This window comes from Anoplopoma fimbria, chromosome 2, assembly GCF_027596085.1.
Source record: "Anoplopoma fimbria isolate UVic2021 breed Golden Eagle Sablefish chromosome 2, Afim_UVic_2022, whole genome shotgun sequence".
In the NCBI taxonomy this organism is placed as follows: Eukaryota; Metazoa; Chordata; class Actinopteri; order Perciformes; family Anoplopomatidae; genus Anoplopoma; species Anoplopoma fimbria.
Window position 1 is genome coordinate 14,136,864 of NC_072450.1, and position 18,198 is coordinate 14,155,061.

At 39.9% G+C, this 18,198-nt stretch overlaps 1 protein-coding gene across 1 annotated transcript in view; it reads left to right on the forward strand.

Moving 5' to 3' along the window:
* Window positions 1-18,198, forward strand: part of ush2a (Usher syndrome 2A (autosomal recessive, mild)) — a 190,074-nt gene that overhangs the window by 99,217 nt on the left and 72,659 nt on the right. Inside the window, 7 exon segments of the mRNA XM_054614583.1 lie at window positions 655-810; window positions 3,886-4,033; window positions 5,436-5,578; window positions 13,640-14,271; window positions 14,693-14,862; window positions 14,951-15,117; window positions 15,300-15,388. Of these exon segments, the coding sequence (XP_054470558.1) occupies window positions 655-810; window positions 3,886-4,033; window positions 5,436-5,578; window positions 13,640-14,271; window positions 14,693-14,862; window positions 14,951-15,117; window positions 15,300-15,388 (1,505 nt within the window).

Here is an 18,198-nt window from a genome sequence, read left to right on the forward strand (position 1 = left end):
CTCTCTCTCTCACACACACACACACACACACACACACACACACACACACACACACACACACACACACACACACACACACACACACACACACACACACATTGAGTCAGGGACTTTGATCTGCTCCTCACAGAGGAAGAGACAGATTAAAATGAGTGGAGAGAAGGGTGGAAGAGGTGTGGAAGAAAGAGAGAGATGGTGTTTCGCTCTAGTTACCCACAACCCCCTTGATTCTTTGATACACACTGCATTCATCAGTTCCCACAGAACTGATATGTGTTTGTGTGTGCGAGGGTGTGTGTATCCATCTAAATTTATTGGATAGCCTCACATATTGTAATTTTCTGATCCTTTTTTTTCTTTGACTATCCTTGCATAACCTGGATATGGAGACCTCTCTCTTTTGATCACTCTCAGTAAATCTCCGTCAGTATTTCCCTCTCTTGAACTCTCACTCATTCGGTTTTCCCTCTGTTGTTGAATTGCCTTTTATGTATCCATTTTTTTTCCAGCTATCACAGTTATCACTCTAATCGATAAATGTGCCATAAATCAATAAGAATGTGCAAAATAATAACGTCTTCCTCTTCACTAGTTAAATACACCATGCCTCGCCTAAGACCTTACATGTCTCTCTTTGTGTGACTCTCTCCGTAGATGGTGAAGGTGTGCTGGATGGAAGTACAGCAGTAGGAAGCTGGTTGTCTGTGACTGACCTACAGCCTTACACCAACTACACCTTCTGGATCAGAGGGTGTAACACACAAGGTTGTGTTGAGAGCCTGCCACTCAATGTTACTACGCCCCCAGCAGGTACACATGCACAAAAACACAGTAAATGTTCTCCTCCCATCATCAGACTACACCTTATAAACCTGATTTTCTCTAGAAATCTAAATCTTCACACACACTCTTCAGATGCATACTTATGAAAAAACTGAGTATGTCACCACAATTATGTCTTCTATTATTATAAGGCGCTTTTGTCCTCCCCACAATGTGTATGTTGCTTTTTTATAACTCTACACAAGCCATGAACCGTCATAACATCTTTATCTCATTACTCTGATTTTAATTGCTATTCTTATGGACTGGAAAAGTTCTGTTTTATAGCTCGCTATGGGGAAAGGAAAAAAAACCAAAACAATTATTCAGTGAGTAGCAGTGATAAACACAGACACACGCACACACATCATTGACTTCACTTAATGGTCTGAACACATATTTCAGATTTACACAGCGTTTGTGCGTGTGTTTATGCATGTGTGTTTGTGCGTGTGTGTTTGTAATTGTGTAGAATGGAGGCTGATTGTGCATACTGATAAATGTCAAAGCTGATCAGAGCAGTCTGAAGATGATGGTAACCAGGCGGCAAAACACACACCTATAGACACACATTTTATGACTTTAGCTAATGTTAACAAAAGTGTTTAATACATACACACACATGCACACACACCCCACCCATGTCTCAGTCAGAGAACAACAATAGACTGACTTCAGAAAGTTCTACTGTTCAAGTTCAAAACAAAGGCATAAGAAAGTATAAATTTTAAATACCAGACGTTTCCTCTCTTTCTATCTCTCTTTCTACCTCTGTGCCTCTGGCATCTCTTTAGACTTCTTTAAGGCAAACTGTCTTGATGCGTCCTTGTTCTATGAAAGAACAGAGAGAAGATAGTTGAGCAAGAGACAGAAGAGCAGAGGAGGAGGAGAGCAGAAAGAGAGAAGTGAACATAAAAGTGCATAGTTTAAAACGATTAGTGACACCTCTGATATTGTACCTGCTAACACAGCATGAGAGAGACACAGGCTCAGCAAAGGTGTGTGTGTGTGTGTGTCTTGTCTGTTTTGTGCATGTGTGCATGCGTGTGTGTGTCAGAGGCATCAAGTGTTTCAAGAATTACACACACGCGCACACACACACATTCACAGACACACACATACATACTCAGGGAATGACAATTTTGCTGATCCACTGTAGGGTCCTCTTTATTAAAAAAGTAAAAACTAGGGATGGGATTCGAAAAGATTTTTTAATAATTAAAAATTAAATTATGGATCCATTAAATATATTGATTTATTTTATTGATCCATTCTAGTGTCAGTACAATACAATATATAAATATGAAATTGATAAGAAACTTAAAGAAGCAACACTTAAATCTTGACGCCAACGCGGAAGTGAGCAAAAAGCCAATGGTATTTTTCCATTTCCAAAAATCCATTAAAAATAACCCATTATTATAGTCACAGGTGGGGCTTTGACTAAAATGCAGAAAGGCAGATAGACACACACACACACACACACACACACACACACACACACACACACACACACACACACACACACACACACACACACACACACAGAGAGACACAAAGACACACTTGAAAAACAGTGTTTTGTCATGTTGTTAGGTACATTCGGATATACGTCAATCCGGTCCATTTTAGCGAACGCTATATTTCTGGAACACCTTGTTAGAATTTATTCAAATTCAGAAAAACACACAGCTGGACACAAGGAGGAACTGATTATGTTTTGAAGTCAAAGGTCACGGTCACTGTGATCTTGATTCCCTCCCGTTCTAGTTATACATCGGGAATGCCCTGAGTGAATTTCTTCAAATTTGGCACAAACGTCAGCTAGAGCTCAAGGATTAACTGATTGTATTTTGAAGGTCAAAGGTCAAATTCACTGTAACCTCTCGTCCATCCTATTCTTGTGAAGGTATCTCAGGATTGTCATAAATAGCAATAACTGCTAATTATGAGGATTTCATAATTGCTGATTATGACAATCTTGTAAAAATGACTAATATGAGAAAATGATAAAGTGGTGACATTTCTGACGGACTTGAATGTAACCTGCAACATGACTGGTTGGCAGAGGCCTACAACTGTAAAGCAGTTACTCTAGTTTAAATGTTTCTATATACTCAGATAATGAATGGGAATTAGAGTGAAGGTTCGTTTTGGTGAAACACCACGAATATTATTCTGAACCAGTATTCAGTATCAAAGAGTCTTTTGAGCCTTTTTTCATATAGTGCGTGGGTGTGTTTGTTAAAGCCGTCTGTAGGATAAGATGTCTTCAGCAATCAGTCTTGTTGTAGTGGAAAGAGAGCAGTGTGTTTGATTGAAGGGTCACTTTATACATCGGAGGACCTACTCTTATTTCGCATAGTCAACACTACAGTCACTCTCATTTTCTCCTTCTATTTGTTGTCCTTATCTCTTTCTTACTCTGTCTTTCCACGCATCTTCTCTGTTTCTGTTAAGAGCACGGCTATCATACTGAATCAAGATGTTTTTACTGATTTTCCGACACTAGCACTATGCTATCATGCTCAGCTGGAAAAGAGGGGGCACTGTTGAGAGAGCGGGGTCATAGTGTTGTTTGTGTGTGTGTGTGTGTGTGTGTGTGTGTGTGTGTGTGTGTGTGTGTGTGTGTGTGTGTGTGTGTGTGTGTGTGTGTGTGTGTGTGTGTGTGTGTGTGTGTGTGTGTGTGTGTGTGTGTGTGTGAGAGAGAGATGTGTAGTGGTTGTATATTCGTAAATCTTGTGGCACTCCAAGCCTCCTTTACAAAGAATATTTTCTCCTTTGCTTTTTTTTTTTCTTTTGTCTCCTCTTTTCTCTCTTCACTCCTGTCTCCTCTTTCCTCAATAATCTCCTGTCATTCATTTAGGGTGCAGTTGATCAATGACATTAAGTTCAATATGACATTGATGTAACTTATAGAATCTACTTTTTCTCTTGGTCTTTTTCTTGCTCTCTTTTTTTGTTTTACTCCTCAACTGCCCTTGTTTATTTCTCACCACCTCCATCCTTCCTTCATCAACTGCTCCGTCTTCTTCTCACCATCTTGTCTCTCTCTCTTCATAGCCCCAGATGGGTTGTCACCTCTGAGGTTGGATCATAGAACTAGTGCCAGTCTGAATGTATCCTGGTCCGCCCCTGCTCACTCCAACGCACCAGGCCCACTCCGTTACAGCCTGCAAATGAGGACATCCCCTCAGAGGCCTGTGATAAGGTGAGAGAGAGATTTAGATTCATTTATTTTTAGATTTAAAAAAATGCACGGACACAGGAGATAAACGAGTGGACAAGTTTGCACACAGTTGTCCACAGTGAATGCAAGTGGTCTGAGACAGCCATGTGATGATAAACAGCATTAAGAGAAAGGAGACACGTACAGCACTGTAAAATATGTATCACTGCATATACGCACCTTATAAATGTGTACACCCATATGCATACACATGTGCATATAACGGGGTACATTATACAGAAAAGCTGAATATGTCACATCAATGTGACAGACCATCTGAAAAACAGAGAGGAAATGAGCTGGAGAGACGGGGGGAGTTAAAAAGACACAAAAATCAAAGAGCACTGCAAAGAGAGAGAGAGAGGTAGGGAAATGTGTAATAGAATAAAAGAGAGAGAGAGGGTGTGCATCTGATATGTATTCATTACATGCTTCCTGACAACAAATTGCAATTTAATCCAAGAAGAGGAGGCTCTCATTCTGTGGTAATAAATAAATGACTAGCTACATGTATTATATATCAGACAGCCATATCCTCCTCCTCCTCTGCTATGGAAATCTCATTGTTCCCTGATTTATTCATTCATTCATCCCTTCTATCCATCTGATGCTAAATGGTCAACGGTCCCTCATTTATGACAATATTCTTTTACTTTGTCCTAGATTCCTTTGTATGATTATATGATATGGGATCAGGTATGACAGGGAATATAATAAAAACTATACAAATATTGTACATATTAACAAGATAGTCACTGTTAAGTGACCATACAAAACCCATAACAACACATGGAAACAGATACAACTTGCTTGAATTTAGATAAACATAGACTGTCTTGCATGACATACATTAAGTCTGAGACACTTTAATTTTCCATTTCAAGAAACAACTTTTATGTAGACTTTTAAAATTTGGTTTAACAAGATTTAACAGTGAGATGTAACATGCAGTTAAAATATCTAGCAATGTCATTGTAACAGTGGTTATCACTGTAGAGATAACGTGCTTCAGTGGTGCTGACATACTTTTGTAGGCCAACGCGGAAGTGAGCAAAAAGCCAATGGTATTTTTCCATTTCCAAAAATCCATTAAAAATAACCCATTGACTTTGAGACTGGGGTTTTAGGATTCGTTCCTGCAGCATTCTTGGCCAGTAGCTGGCAAACATGTTTGAGGAGCTGTCCAGTGCTGAATCTCTGTGGTGAGGCATTAAAGAGCAAAACAAGAAATGGTGGATAAAGTTGAAAGAGAAAACGTTTTGGAAATGAGCTTTTAATAAATTCACTGTCCCTCTTTGACCACCTGTTTGATTACATCACAGCACATTTTGACCATATCCAGATCTTTTTCAGTAAATGTATGTTTGTCTCTATTAACTTGCAGGCTTTTGGGAAACGCAACAGCTACCTTTTCCTACCATGTAGAGGGCCTATCACCGTACACCCAGTACATGTTAAGAGTGGTGATCTCACACACACATGGGCAGACAGTCAGCACCTGGACGACCCTGCGCACCGCAGAGGACAGTAAGTACACACAATCATACACACAAGTGCACACCTAAAACATAACATACTTGTTACTCACAGATGCATGAGTTTACACGTTTACACAATGCACACAGCGAAAGAGAAACACCATTGATAAATAACCATAAAAAAACCATAAATGATTCTATCGGTAGTTGTAAACAAACTTGGTGGTGCGTCAGATAAACACTCTGTCGTTCTATAGGCTACCTGTTGGCAGTGGTTGCTGGCATTGTTTTTTCATACAGAATTGTGCAGCCTGGGTGCTTGTGTCAGCAGTCCTGCCAAGTTTTGCAAGTGACTGGCTGGCAGGTGGCTGGCAGCAGCTGGTTATTAGTTGGCCTCTGCCGTCAGTTGGCCGTCAGTGCTGCTGAGTCAAAGTTAAAGTCAAGGAGTTTGACAGATCTCCTGATTTTAGGTGATGATCTAAACAATGGCCTCACACATTAAACATATGGCATGTGGTGTGAAAAACAGGGTCTCTGCCCAGTTTCCTTTTTATTCTATGAAAGCCTCCAAGGTTTTATTTAATAAAAGTCTATTAATGTCTTGGTGTTAATGCAGGTGGTCAGTATGATCAAAGAAAGAAAGACCGAGACAAAACATATTCAAAATTATACATGGGGACAAGCAAGATAGGGTGAAACACACCAACATAGTGAGATTTGCATACTGTAAGGTGTGTGTCTGTGTGTGTGAGTGACCTAGCCAGTGTCATTGTGGGCTAATTGCTGTAATAGAATCATATTAGCCACTGGAACAGCCTCCTCAGTGCAAAGTTATAAATTAATTAGCACCACGCTATTATCACATACATTATCATTAAGCCGCTGAGATTTGCATACATAGGATACATGCAAATCTACACACACAGAAATGTGTCCGTACACATGTATGTGCGGTATAAAAATACATTCACATAAACCGTGATGCACACACCCATTCAGACACACACAATTGCAGGCATTTAGGATGCATTAAATTATGTCCCTTTGGTTTTTCTCATTGCTATTCAAAAATGTAATTCCCTCTGACAAACAGACACACAAAGTCAAACAGACTGAGCTTTTGTTACACTTTATTTTTTTCCATGTACTCAACAGTTATAGATAAGGCGGACAATTATTTGTGTTTTTGGTTGTGTTTTTTATGTGTGTAAGAGTGAGTGAAAACTTGCAAATCTACCTCTATCTCTTTGTGTGTGTGTGTGTGTGTGTGTGTGTGTGTGTGTGTGTGTGTGTGTGTGTGTGTGTGTGTGTGTGTGTGTGTGTGTGTGTGTGTGTGTGTGTGTGTGTGTGTGTGTGTGTGTGTGTGGACAGTAATAGATGGGTCCATTTGGTCACACTGCCCCATCGTTCAAACCTCCATCCCTCTCTTTCCCCTCTCTGCCTCTCTCAGGCCCGGTCATGAGCAGACTCACACACGCGCACACACTGAGAACATGTGTCATACACACACACCTGCTTGTCCTCCTTATCAATCACACACCTGTTCATGTTCACAAGCAGTAACACATACTCGTGAAGTTGCATGCTGACAAACTCATCCCCAAAAGCACAGACGTGACACTGTGTCTTTTTAAGTATAGGTATAAAGAAAAATTGTGTGGTTCATTGTTTTTCTGCCGACTTCCATATCTGTTTAACTGAAACTAGTGGACATAATCTAAAAGAACTGATTAATTTTTTTTTTAATCTAACACAAAAGCACAAAACATCAAATAAGAAATAATGATATATTGTGTGAGTACATGTGCAATCCATGTATCTGTTTTTCATTCTTCCCAACATGATCTTTTTTATGTCTTTATCCCTTTTCACAGCTCCTTGTGTCATACTGATCTCAATGAATTACTCACAATTAAATCTCACATCTTACAATTGAATCTTACAACCAGTCATGAACGTAGAGTACATACTATTGTGTCCGATCATTTTAAAGTATGCATAGGAAAAAAATATTTTAACATAATAATAGAATACATGATAGGTATGGAAGCTTTTAATAAGAAGGGATTTAAACCCATGATGGAAGAGAGCCAGATTTCCAGATTTAGTTTTTTTGTGTAATTTGTCACCATAAACCCATCCCCTCATCTTCATGGCAGGGACAGGAAAGGCTGCGTTCCTCTGCTAATCTCCTCACCCATACGCTTCACAAACTGACAACCTTAGCAGGCACTTATACATCTTATTCGGTAGCCAATAGTTAAAATGGAATTACTGTTGCCTTTTTGCGGTTTATACGTACAGTACCAGTCAAAAGTTTGGACACACTTTCTCATTCAACTACTTTGAAGAATCTAAAATATAAAACATATTCTGGTTTGTTGAGCATTTGTTTGTTTACCACATAATTCCATATGTGTTCCTTCATAGTTTGGATGTCTTCAATATTAATCTACAATGTAGAAAGAAAATTAAAATTAAAATAAAGAAAAACCATTGAATGAGAAGGTGTGTCCAAACTTTTGACTGGTACTGTATTCACTCTTGCAAAAGGGTGAATACTGTATGTATACACTGTAAACTCATACAAACATACACATGCTCAAGATACATATACAGTAGATCTTAATTTAAACTGCAGTTCTTTGGATTTTACCTCTTTTAGAAGAGTTCCTCCTACTCTGATCTGTATGTGTTGGTGTGAGCTGTAACCTTGCAAGTTTCTTCTTTGTTACTGAACTGTTAATACTATACTGTATGTTGACATGGACCTTCATTAACAATGTGGATTCAAGTATTTTTTCACCTCATTACTTTTATCCCTTTTTAACTCTCCCTCATTCTTTTTCATTTATATATAAATATCTTTGTCCTCTGTCTTTCATACTGTCATACCTATTCATTTCTCAGTCTTTGTGCTCAAACATGAAAAGAAAGACAGAATGGGTTTCACCTTTTCTTTTTGACGAACTAGCCCTTAAGTATTTACGAGAGAGAGAAAGGGAGCGAGAGAGAGAGGAAAGAATATAGAGGAAAAATAGGATATAAGACGTGGAGAGAAAAAGTGAGGAAAGAAAAATGGGTCGAGCAAAAAGGTAAAATGAGGAATTGAGGAAAAAAGAGGAAGAGAAGAAAAGAGAAGGCTAATGACAGAACAGAGAAAGAGAAAGACCCACGCTTCCTCCTTTCCTTTTTATCATTCCATTAAAGTTTTATATCCATCTTTTTAATGTAATTTGGTCCCTATGAATTCCTGCCGCTGCAGAACAGACAGACGGCTCCTGTGAACATAAACTCTAGCCGTGTTGGACAGCTCCCTTTCCTCTGTCTACTCCCATGTTCACACTAGCTAAGTGATCTAAGAGAGAGAGAGAGTGTGTGTGTGTGTGTGTGTGTGTGTGTGTGTGTGTGTGTGTGTGTGTGTGTGTGTGTGTGTGTGTGTGTGTGTGTGTGTGTGTGTGTGTGTGTGTGTGTGTGTGTGTGTGTGTGTGTGTGTGTGTGTGTGTGTGTGTTGTGAGAGGTGTGTATGTGTTATAGAGTGTTATAGGGAGTATGACTAAAGCACAGTTTTGACAAAATGATCTTAGAAAGTAAGAGCGTGTGTGTGTGTGTGTGTGTATATGTGAGCCAGAACATTAAAGAAGCACTGTTTTACTAAATTGAACTTAAAGCAGAAAGTGAGAGAGAGGAAGTATGAAGGAGGAAAAATGCAACAAATTAGGTTAGAAGTAATGACAGAACACAAAGAATTCATGTTATTTAATGAATGAGTGACTGCATGAATAAAATATTATTAACCCTACCTTCTTTCCCAGTATTTCGTTCAGTTAGAAATGTTGAAATAATGTAATAATAATAATAAGCATAATCACATTGTTATTTTGCATTTCAAGAAATAACTACAATATTTTAAATACACTATTATAAACTCATTACCTGAACATGTATTTACACATTGCTCTTTTAAATATACTGTCCGAACCAATAGGAACATGTACATTTCTGAAAGTAAAAGACAATATTTTTACGCATACAAATAGCTTTTGTAATATGTATAGCAGGTTTCTTGACTACATTTTTTTAACCCATATTTCCACAATATATTTTTAAAAGCCATATATTACTTTGTACTTTTTAGTTCTCTTTCTGTAGTACAAGGATGCATCAGAAGGTTACCTGGAACTAAGTCAATCACTCCAAATAGTCAACGTCTGAAAAGGATATTGAAATTTTTGAGTGATTGACATTTCAGGTATCGTGATGGTCATAGTTACTTAAAGGCTAATGTACATCACATATAGTCAGGATGTTATGGATACAAAGCAAGCTCATGACCTTGGTCATGCATCATCCCCTTTCTCACTGCCTCTTCAGTGTCTCCTAAAGCAGCAAGAGCGTTAAATAATCTGTAGAAAAAGTAAAGATATGAAATGCAATGTAAATTCTCACTGTATTGCTTGTCACGTTTTGACACCATGTCGTAAGCATCTTGATTACAGTAAAGCTCAGCGTTTGTCCTCATTATGACTCCTAGGAGCCTCGACTCACCTTCAAAAGCCCAGTCACACACATGCACACACATGCACGCACAGGACCCTGTGCGAGGCTAAAAATAATACCCTTCCTCTTCTCTCCACATGGATAGACACCGATGTACACACTTACAATATGCACAAGAAGCTTCATAGTATGTATACACCCACAAGTACACACCACACACACACACACACACACACACACACACACACACACACACACACACACACTCCTTCCTTCCTCCCCCTCTCCCGGCCCTTGTCAGTTGATTGTGTTATTACTATGCTAACCAAATCCTTATAAATGTGATTTAAGGCTTGGCGGCCCGGCGCTCCTGTTTTAGCCTTCTGCTACTGTGTTTTACTGGAGAGAGGAGGAGTAACGGTGGGAGGTGTGGAGGAAGGGATGAAGGGAGAGGGGGGAAAGAAAGACAAAAAGGCATGGGGAATGAAGAGGTCACGAGAGGAAGGGGAGATAAAAGGTGAGTGGTAGACGAGGGAAAAGAAGAGCAGTTGGGAAAGAGAGGATGGGAGATTGAAAAATGAGTTGAGCAGAAAGGAGAGGAAGAGGGAAAGAACGATAAGGACTAAGGAAACCAGAAAGAGAGGGGTTGCTACGCATTCCCTCAACACTCGTTCCCTCCTATCCAGAGAGCAGTAAAGCGTCAGTAAAATAAAAAAAGGGAAAAAGCATCACCTGCATCTTAAATGAAAATTTCAATTGAAAAACTTAACAGCCCTTCAAATTGCAGAATTTTACACGCGCCAGTAAAGCCTAAATAACACTCAACACTTAGAGGGATAGAGGGGGATGGGGGAGGGGAGGAGAGAGAGAATGAGGGAGGAATGGGGGGCTGACAAGGGGGGTTATTTTGGGTTGTTGACGTGGGGTTGGATCAAGGTGACTGGGTTGTGTTTTTGCAGTTGAGGACGTTCTGCCTGCGATCTTCTTCTACTCTGTGCGTCTCTCACCGGTGTGTTTTTTCATGTCCGTTGGAACCGAGACCAACATTTTGACGGACGGAGGGAAATACAACTAGGCAGACAAGGATTTAGTCAAAAAGACGGAAGGATGCAGAACGTTCAAAAATTTAGACAAACAGGTAGTGAGACACCTCAACCCTCCAGAAAGACAGAAGAAAACGCAGACAGGCCGGCAGATAGGCACATAGACAGACAGGGAGACGGCTCCTTGGTTATTCGTGGGGTTCAGTGGACCTTTGGTGGTAATTGAATCAGTGTGAGTGCTGAGTACAGCTAGCATAAAAACCTGTTAACCCAAAAGGTCAACTCTCTGCATTGTTTATTTAGCAGGGAGACCAGAGAGAGGGAGCGAAAGAGGGAGAGCGACCACGACACAAAGCTCGAGTAACAGAGAGAGACCGAAGAAAAGGAGGGAGAGATGGTGGGGGAGAAGGAAGGAAGGGGTCAGATAAAGGAAAAGAGAAGAAAGGAAGAAACAGACAGAGAGATGTAGATATAAAAAAAAGATGGGTTGTTGGTGGGACAATTTGTGAGCTGTAAAATCAACCAAGCTTCACATCACCATTTTATACTGTTGTTTATTTGTGTGGGAGATTAAAAAAAGTGTGTGTTGTTGACCAGCTGCCATTTTAATGCATCTTTGAAACTTCACTATTTTACCTAACTTATCAGTAAATACATTGTTGCTTTTATAAATCATGGGGGTCTATTACTTAATTCACCAACAACATTTTCTGAAGTATTTCAAATTTATAAAAGGGTTTGCCTTCTTTCCTTTTTTGCAGAAAAACATTGCTTGTTGTATGCTAAATACACCAGAAAACCCTGGTCATTTAAAACATAGGAGGCTTACTTAAAAGGTTCATCATATTGTGTATATATATATATATATATATATATATATATATATATATATATATATATATATATATAGAAACAGTACCAGTCAAAAGTTTGGACACACCTTCTCATTCAACTACTTTGAAGAATCTAAAATATAAAACATTCTGGTTTGTTGAGCATTTGTTTGTTTACCACATAATTCCATATGTGTTCCTTCATAGTTTGGATGTCTTCAATATTAATCTACAATGTAGAAAAAAAAAATAAAATAAAGAAAAACCATTGAATGAGAAGGTGTGTCCAAACTTTTGACTGGTACTATAAATATGAGGCAAAACATCTGAATTGTGATAAGCATTATACTCCAAGAGACATTTTAAACTTTTAGGAGAGGTGGAGCATCCTGGGCCAAACACTGAATGTTATTTGGCATCTCACTTATTAGATATTCTGCAAAAGATGCACATTCTTACACAACTGCTGTCTTGTGCACACGCATGCTGACATGCACAACGCATTCACATGCTAGCACACTTTATCTCTCACACAGTCATGCACGCATACTCTCAACCGCTCATCTTCTTCCACCCTCTCTCTTACACACACACACACACACACACACACACACATAGATAGATACACACACACACACCGCCATCTGGGAAAGCCGTTAGCGGTTAGCGGTAGCACTTAGCGACGCAGCACGCTCCCTCAGTCCGCTCAGTCACCTTGATCTGCTTGCCCTTCACACAGCACCATTACTGCTATACTGCATCACTGTGGGTGTGGGCATGCGAATTTGTGTGTCAGGAAGAGTGTGTGTCTACGTATATGGACATGCATCTGTATGTGTCCATTATAGAGCAGTACAGTGGGATGTAAATGCTGGGGGAGGAGGGGGAGGAGGGGCATTACCTTCAAATGAGCTACCCTGGGGTGAAATATGCCTCTGACTAGTCTTGTGTAGGTTCTTATCCGGGCATGGACTTGTGCAGATCATGCAACTGTGTGTGTGTGTGTGTGCGCGCCTGTGGCCTTCTGATGTGCATTTCTGTCTGCCACACTTATAGCGAGGATCATTTCACCTTCTGGATAAAAGAATTCAAGGCACTGCCAGGCTTTGACAATGGCAGTGAACATGAACACACAGTAGACCCAAATCAAAAATCCACTTGCTCTCTAAGACCACAGCTCTGAAGTTGAGTAAAGGCTACAAGTTCATCTCAATTTTTCTTTTATGTAAACTTATTTTATCAAATTACATCACATCACATGTATTATAGCCCACTTGTATTCCTCTTTATTACTACTTAAATTATGGGTCATGGGTGTATGTCATATATTTGTGTTTAGCAAATCCAGTGGAAAGAAGGACTACAATATTCCCAGCAGTCCAGCCGGGCCTACATATCATAACCTGAATTATTTTCCTGAATGCACAGGCTCACATTCAAACAGTCACAAGTACTGCATTAATCCATAAATACAATCTTGGTTTGCTCAGGGGGGTGAAATTGTCAGAGAAAGAGAGTTTCCATGTTAATCCCTTGGATAGAAAAGGCTAAATCTCTCTTTGTCCTTCTAATGTCTTTCTTTACGTTACTTGTCCAATGGTTATTTTGAACAGATCCTCCTTCTCTCAATTTTCTCACTCTCTTATAAGCTCATGCAAAAAGAGTATAATTATGTCTTTCCTTTTTTCCATTGCCTTCCCTTGTCTCTTATTCAATTTTTTACTTTACCCCCAGGTCCAGGACCGGTAGACAGTCCAGCTGTGTCCAGGCTCCATCCTCGAAGTGTAACAATTACCTGGGTTCCTCCCTCACAACCAAATGGCATCATCACCAATTATACTCTCTATCTTTGCCCAAGCTCCACCTGTTTGTCTGATTCCAAACCCAGCTCAGTCTCCAGAACCAGCACGACCCTCAACTCCAGCTCAGGTCTTAACCCAGGCCTATTGCCCAGCACTGAGGATGCATATCTCAACTCAGGCCGTAACCTCAGGCCAACATCCGGCCTTACCACCCCAGGCTTAAGCCACACCTCCCTGCCCACTGAAAACACAGGCAGTAATGACAGCTCAAGCACAGTCCAAGGCACTAGACCCAACCTCCTCCCTAACGCATTATCTAGCTTGAATCCCGGTGTCACAGAGGACAACCAAATCGAGTCCACTGGTGTAAGCAATACAAGCCAAGGCCCTGCTTCCATCTCATTCCATCCCACCGAACCCAATACCCCAACTGAAGGCCCCATTTCTGGTTTCCTTAGTGCAGCTTCAGATTCACGTTCATCCATTCTATCAGTCACTGTTCCTGGGAACAGCACTAGCTACACTTTCCTCAATCTACCGCCATACCAGACCTACAGACTCCAGGTACAATATATATAAAATGAATACTATAGTAGAACACAATATTGTACAATATGGTGCGCTAGATTATACATTAAATCATGCTTTTAAAAAAAACATGTAAATACAGTTATAGTGCCATATTTAAACAAATGTTAGTCTCTTTTCCTCTCTGATTGTTATGACGAATAAAGACAAATATTTATTTAGTTTTGGTTTTTTTTGCCATTTGATAATCATCCTCTTTAAAAGTTATTATAGCATTGAAGTTAAAGATGTCAGAATAAGAGATTATGAACAAAAAAAACCTAACAGAATAAATAATGTTATTACTAACTGTTCTTATCACTATTGGTGATCAACTAACTGAAGAAAACTTCCATCCTTTCAATAATAATACTAAAAAGAGATATCTCATTGTGATGAATTGTTCTCCAACATCTAGGTGGAGGCGTGCACCAGTGTGGGTTGCTCAGTGTCTGGGTTGTCTCAGGACTTTCGTACCCTCCCAGCTCCCCCTGAAGGGGTTCCTGCACCTCACCTTTACTCTGACACCCCCACCTCTGTTCTCTTGTCCTGGGGTGCACCAGAGTGGAGCAATGGTCCACTAGAGCGGTAAGAGATGATTAAATACATACACTTCAATCCCTTTTTGACACTCCTATTTGTAAATAAATTATTTTGTATCCTGTGCTGGATATAGGTGGCTGATTGAGCGCAGGGTCACTGGGACAAAACAAGTCTCCACAGTGGGACATCTCCCACCAGACCCTCCCCCTCTTTCCTTCTTGGACTCTTCTTCGGCACTCAGTCCGTGGACCAGCTACCAGTATCGACTTGTTCTCCATAATCAAGCTGGCAACACTACAGGTGAGGCCATAACAATGTTGTTAACTTAAATTAAATTAAATCTGACCAAGATTTGAATACGTACATTTTACACTGTCTAGTGTCAGCTTCACTGAATTCACAGCTTTGAATCAAAGGTAACTTCCAGCCTTTGTTTTTTTCACAATAGGATCTTTAACCACATATTGTTGCATATTTTGCAGGACCCTGGGTAAATGTCACTACCAGACCTTCTCGGCCAGCTGGTCTCAGTCCTCCGAGGGTGAAGGTCTTGGGACCAGAGTCACTTCAAGTATGTTCACCTTTTTTAAAGCACACTTTTCTTAGGTTCATCTAAACCCTGTTCGATCTGGCATGAGAGCTCAAGAGCTCTGAAATATGGCTGAAGCACACAAATATAATCAAAGTCAGCCATCCTGCTGCTGATAGCACTTCATCAATTACAATATCTCCCATTGCATTCAACTAGAATCTCAACAACAGCTTTAAGAACTTTAAAAGTGGTTACATTTCTTTAACGGGAAAACATATAATATAATGCAACTTCAATATCACTCTGCGTGGAAAAGACAAAGCAATGTCACACTGATTCCTCTGTCATTCCATCTTGAGATTTAATGAGAAAGAAAAACATTCAACTCAAGGTCCCCTTCAGAAAATGGGAGGGGCTGTGACCCTGTCTGAGGCAGCTTCCTTCCTGTCGGCCATTTTGAAGGAGGGGCCAGAGTTAAGTTCCACCACTGACTAATCCCACATCAAGGCCCATGAATGAAAGCCACTGAAACCATATTGTATGCATGCACACACGCAGATACGGGCACACACACACATATGCACAGCACAGTCCTGCACTAATGCTAACTGCAGAAAAATGCTAATGCCTGTCATCATTTCTAAACCGCCCCTGTCATCTCTGCAGCAGCACAGCTTTAGGGGTCATAGGTCCGAGAAGGAAAGTGTTCCTTCCTGGTTGTTGCTAATTGGACAGACAGACAGGCTGCTTCCTGGTTACCAATTGACCTTGACAACACAGACATGATTTTGAGTATCTCCCTTCATTCTCTAAATGGTTTCTTTTTAATATCACTTCTTGCTCATCGAGGTACTTACCATTATCCCGTTATGTTTTTTAATTTCAGTTTGCTTCATTTGCATGTCTTCTTGGTATGTATGGATACTCCTCAGGATATCAATCCAAAGACACCTAAATGTCTGCTTTTCAAATATTAGGATGTCATCTCGGTTAATCACATCCTTTTTACTTTGCATTGATTGTTGTAATGCAGGTTTTGTTTTGGGACTATGATGAGAAAACAATTTAATGCATGTTCATAAAAGCTAACATAGAATAAAATAGATTTATTTTGCAAACAGACCTCTGTAATGCATCAGCTACTGTGTCAGTGTTGAGGGGTTTGGTAAAAAAAATTTAAACAAGTACTGTCAGAGAAGACACCCATTTTAAATGTATGTATGTATCTGCTTCTTTGTTAGTGTCTAATTTACAGCTCTTAGTGTAAGTGTTGGTTTCTTATTCTCACTCATAATCTCGGCAAAGATAGTTTGCCAACCTTTGCTAGTTAATCGATCAACTTTAAATTCAACCATCATATGTTTTTGGATGAGTCAGACTTCATGAAGCATTTTCACTTTTGCACAACGTACAAAAAAAATATTTCAAAGATTTGAAAAGTTGATCCCAAATTTTGAGTCTTTGTTTGCAGGATGACAATATAAATTGACCTTAATATGTAAGTGATAACATTGATGCATATATGAATAGATTGTAGAGTTGTGCTGTCAGCGGCAGATGTTGGCACTCTCCGTGCATTTTAGTTTTTTTTATGAATATAATAGCATAAATGCACGAATACACACACACCTACCACATGCGGCATGTCCTAACACACACACCTATTCTCTCTCACTACCAACTGTATTATCCATCACTCACTCTCTCATCCATATACACATAAACACATTTAAAAACACACACACATGCACAAACACACACATACTGTACTGGCCTTAGCCCCAGTGCTCTGTGTCAGCCCAGGGTCTCTGCTGTCTTCACCATCTCCAGATTACATCAGGCTATTCAATCTGTAAATGACTTCCACCACAAAGCACACCCAACACGCACTTTGGGAAATGAGCTACCTAACTCAACATGACCCTGCCCATATGTGGCTGTGTGTGTGTGGCTCAGAGTGTGCGTGTGTGTGTGTCCTGTATCACCTCACAGTGTCACTTGTTAAATGAATATCAAGGTTGCATGAGAAGTAATTATGCTTGACGTTCATTCATAATACTCTCATCAACATTGACCACTTAATCACCTGAACTCATAAGTCTCAACAAGCTCTGAACTGATCAGTTATTGTACATGACAGTTAGTGTGTTAGAGCATGTGTGTGTGTGTGTGTGTGTGTGTGTGTGTGTGTGTGTGTGTGTGTGTGTGTGTGTGTGTGTGTGTACACAATTATAGAATTAAGGTGTAGATGAGTGTTTGAATGTATATGTATAAACAAAACATTTTTTGTAAAGATATCTGTAATTCAAACGTGTAGAGCTGTGTGTGTGTATGTGTGTATCAACATTTGTGTGTGTGCCAGTTACCTTCATCTTCACTCTGAAATGCTGACAGACTGAACTGTTTCCAAATCAGATGCAGTGCTCAACGACACCGAGCCTTTGTTTTTGCATGCAGCAATTCCATTACCAGCCGTTTTCATTATTTTAGCATGGTGTTTGTGCATGTGCGCGCGTTTGTGTGTGTATGTGTGAACCCTGTTTTAAATTTGATGAAAGGATTCTTCTGCTCAAGTCAAAGTCAGGTTATCTTTCCCCACAAGAGAGTTTAACAAAAACACACACACACACAGAGTGACCATCATAACGCTCACATATACCCAGGTCACAGTATATGCACACACGAATACTACCTACTTGATATCACTGGTAGCACTCAACTGACCACATTTGCTTTCACACTTTGATGCAGATATGTGTTTGCCTGAGCACACACGGCAAGCTCTGCACACACACACACACACACGCACGCACACACACACACACACACACACACACACACACACACAC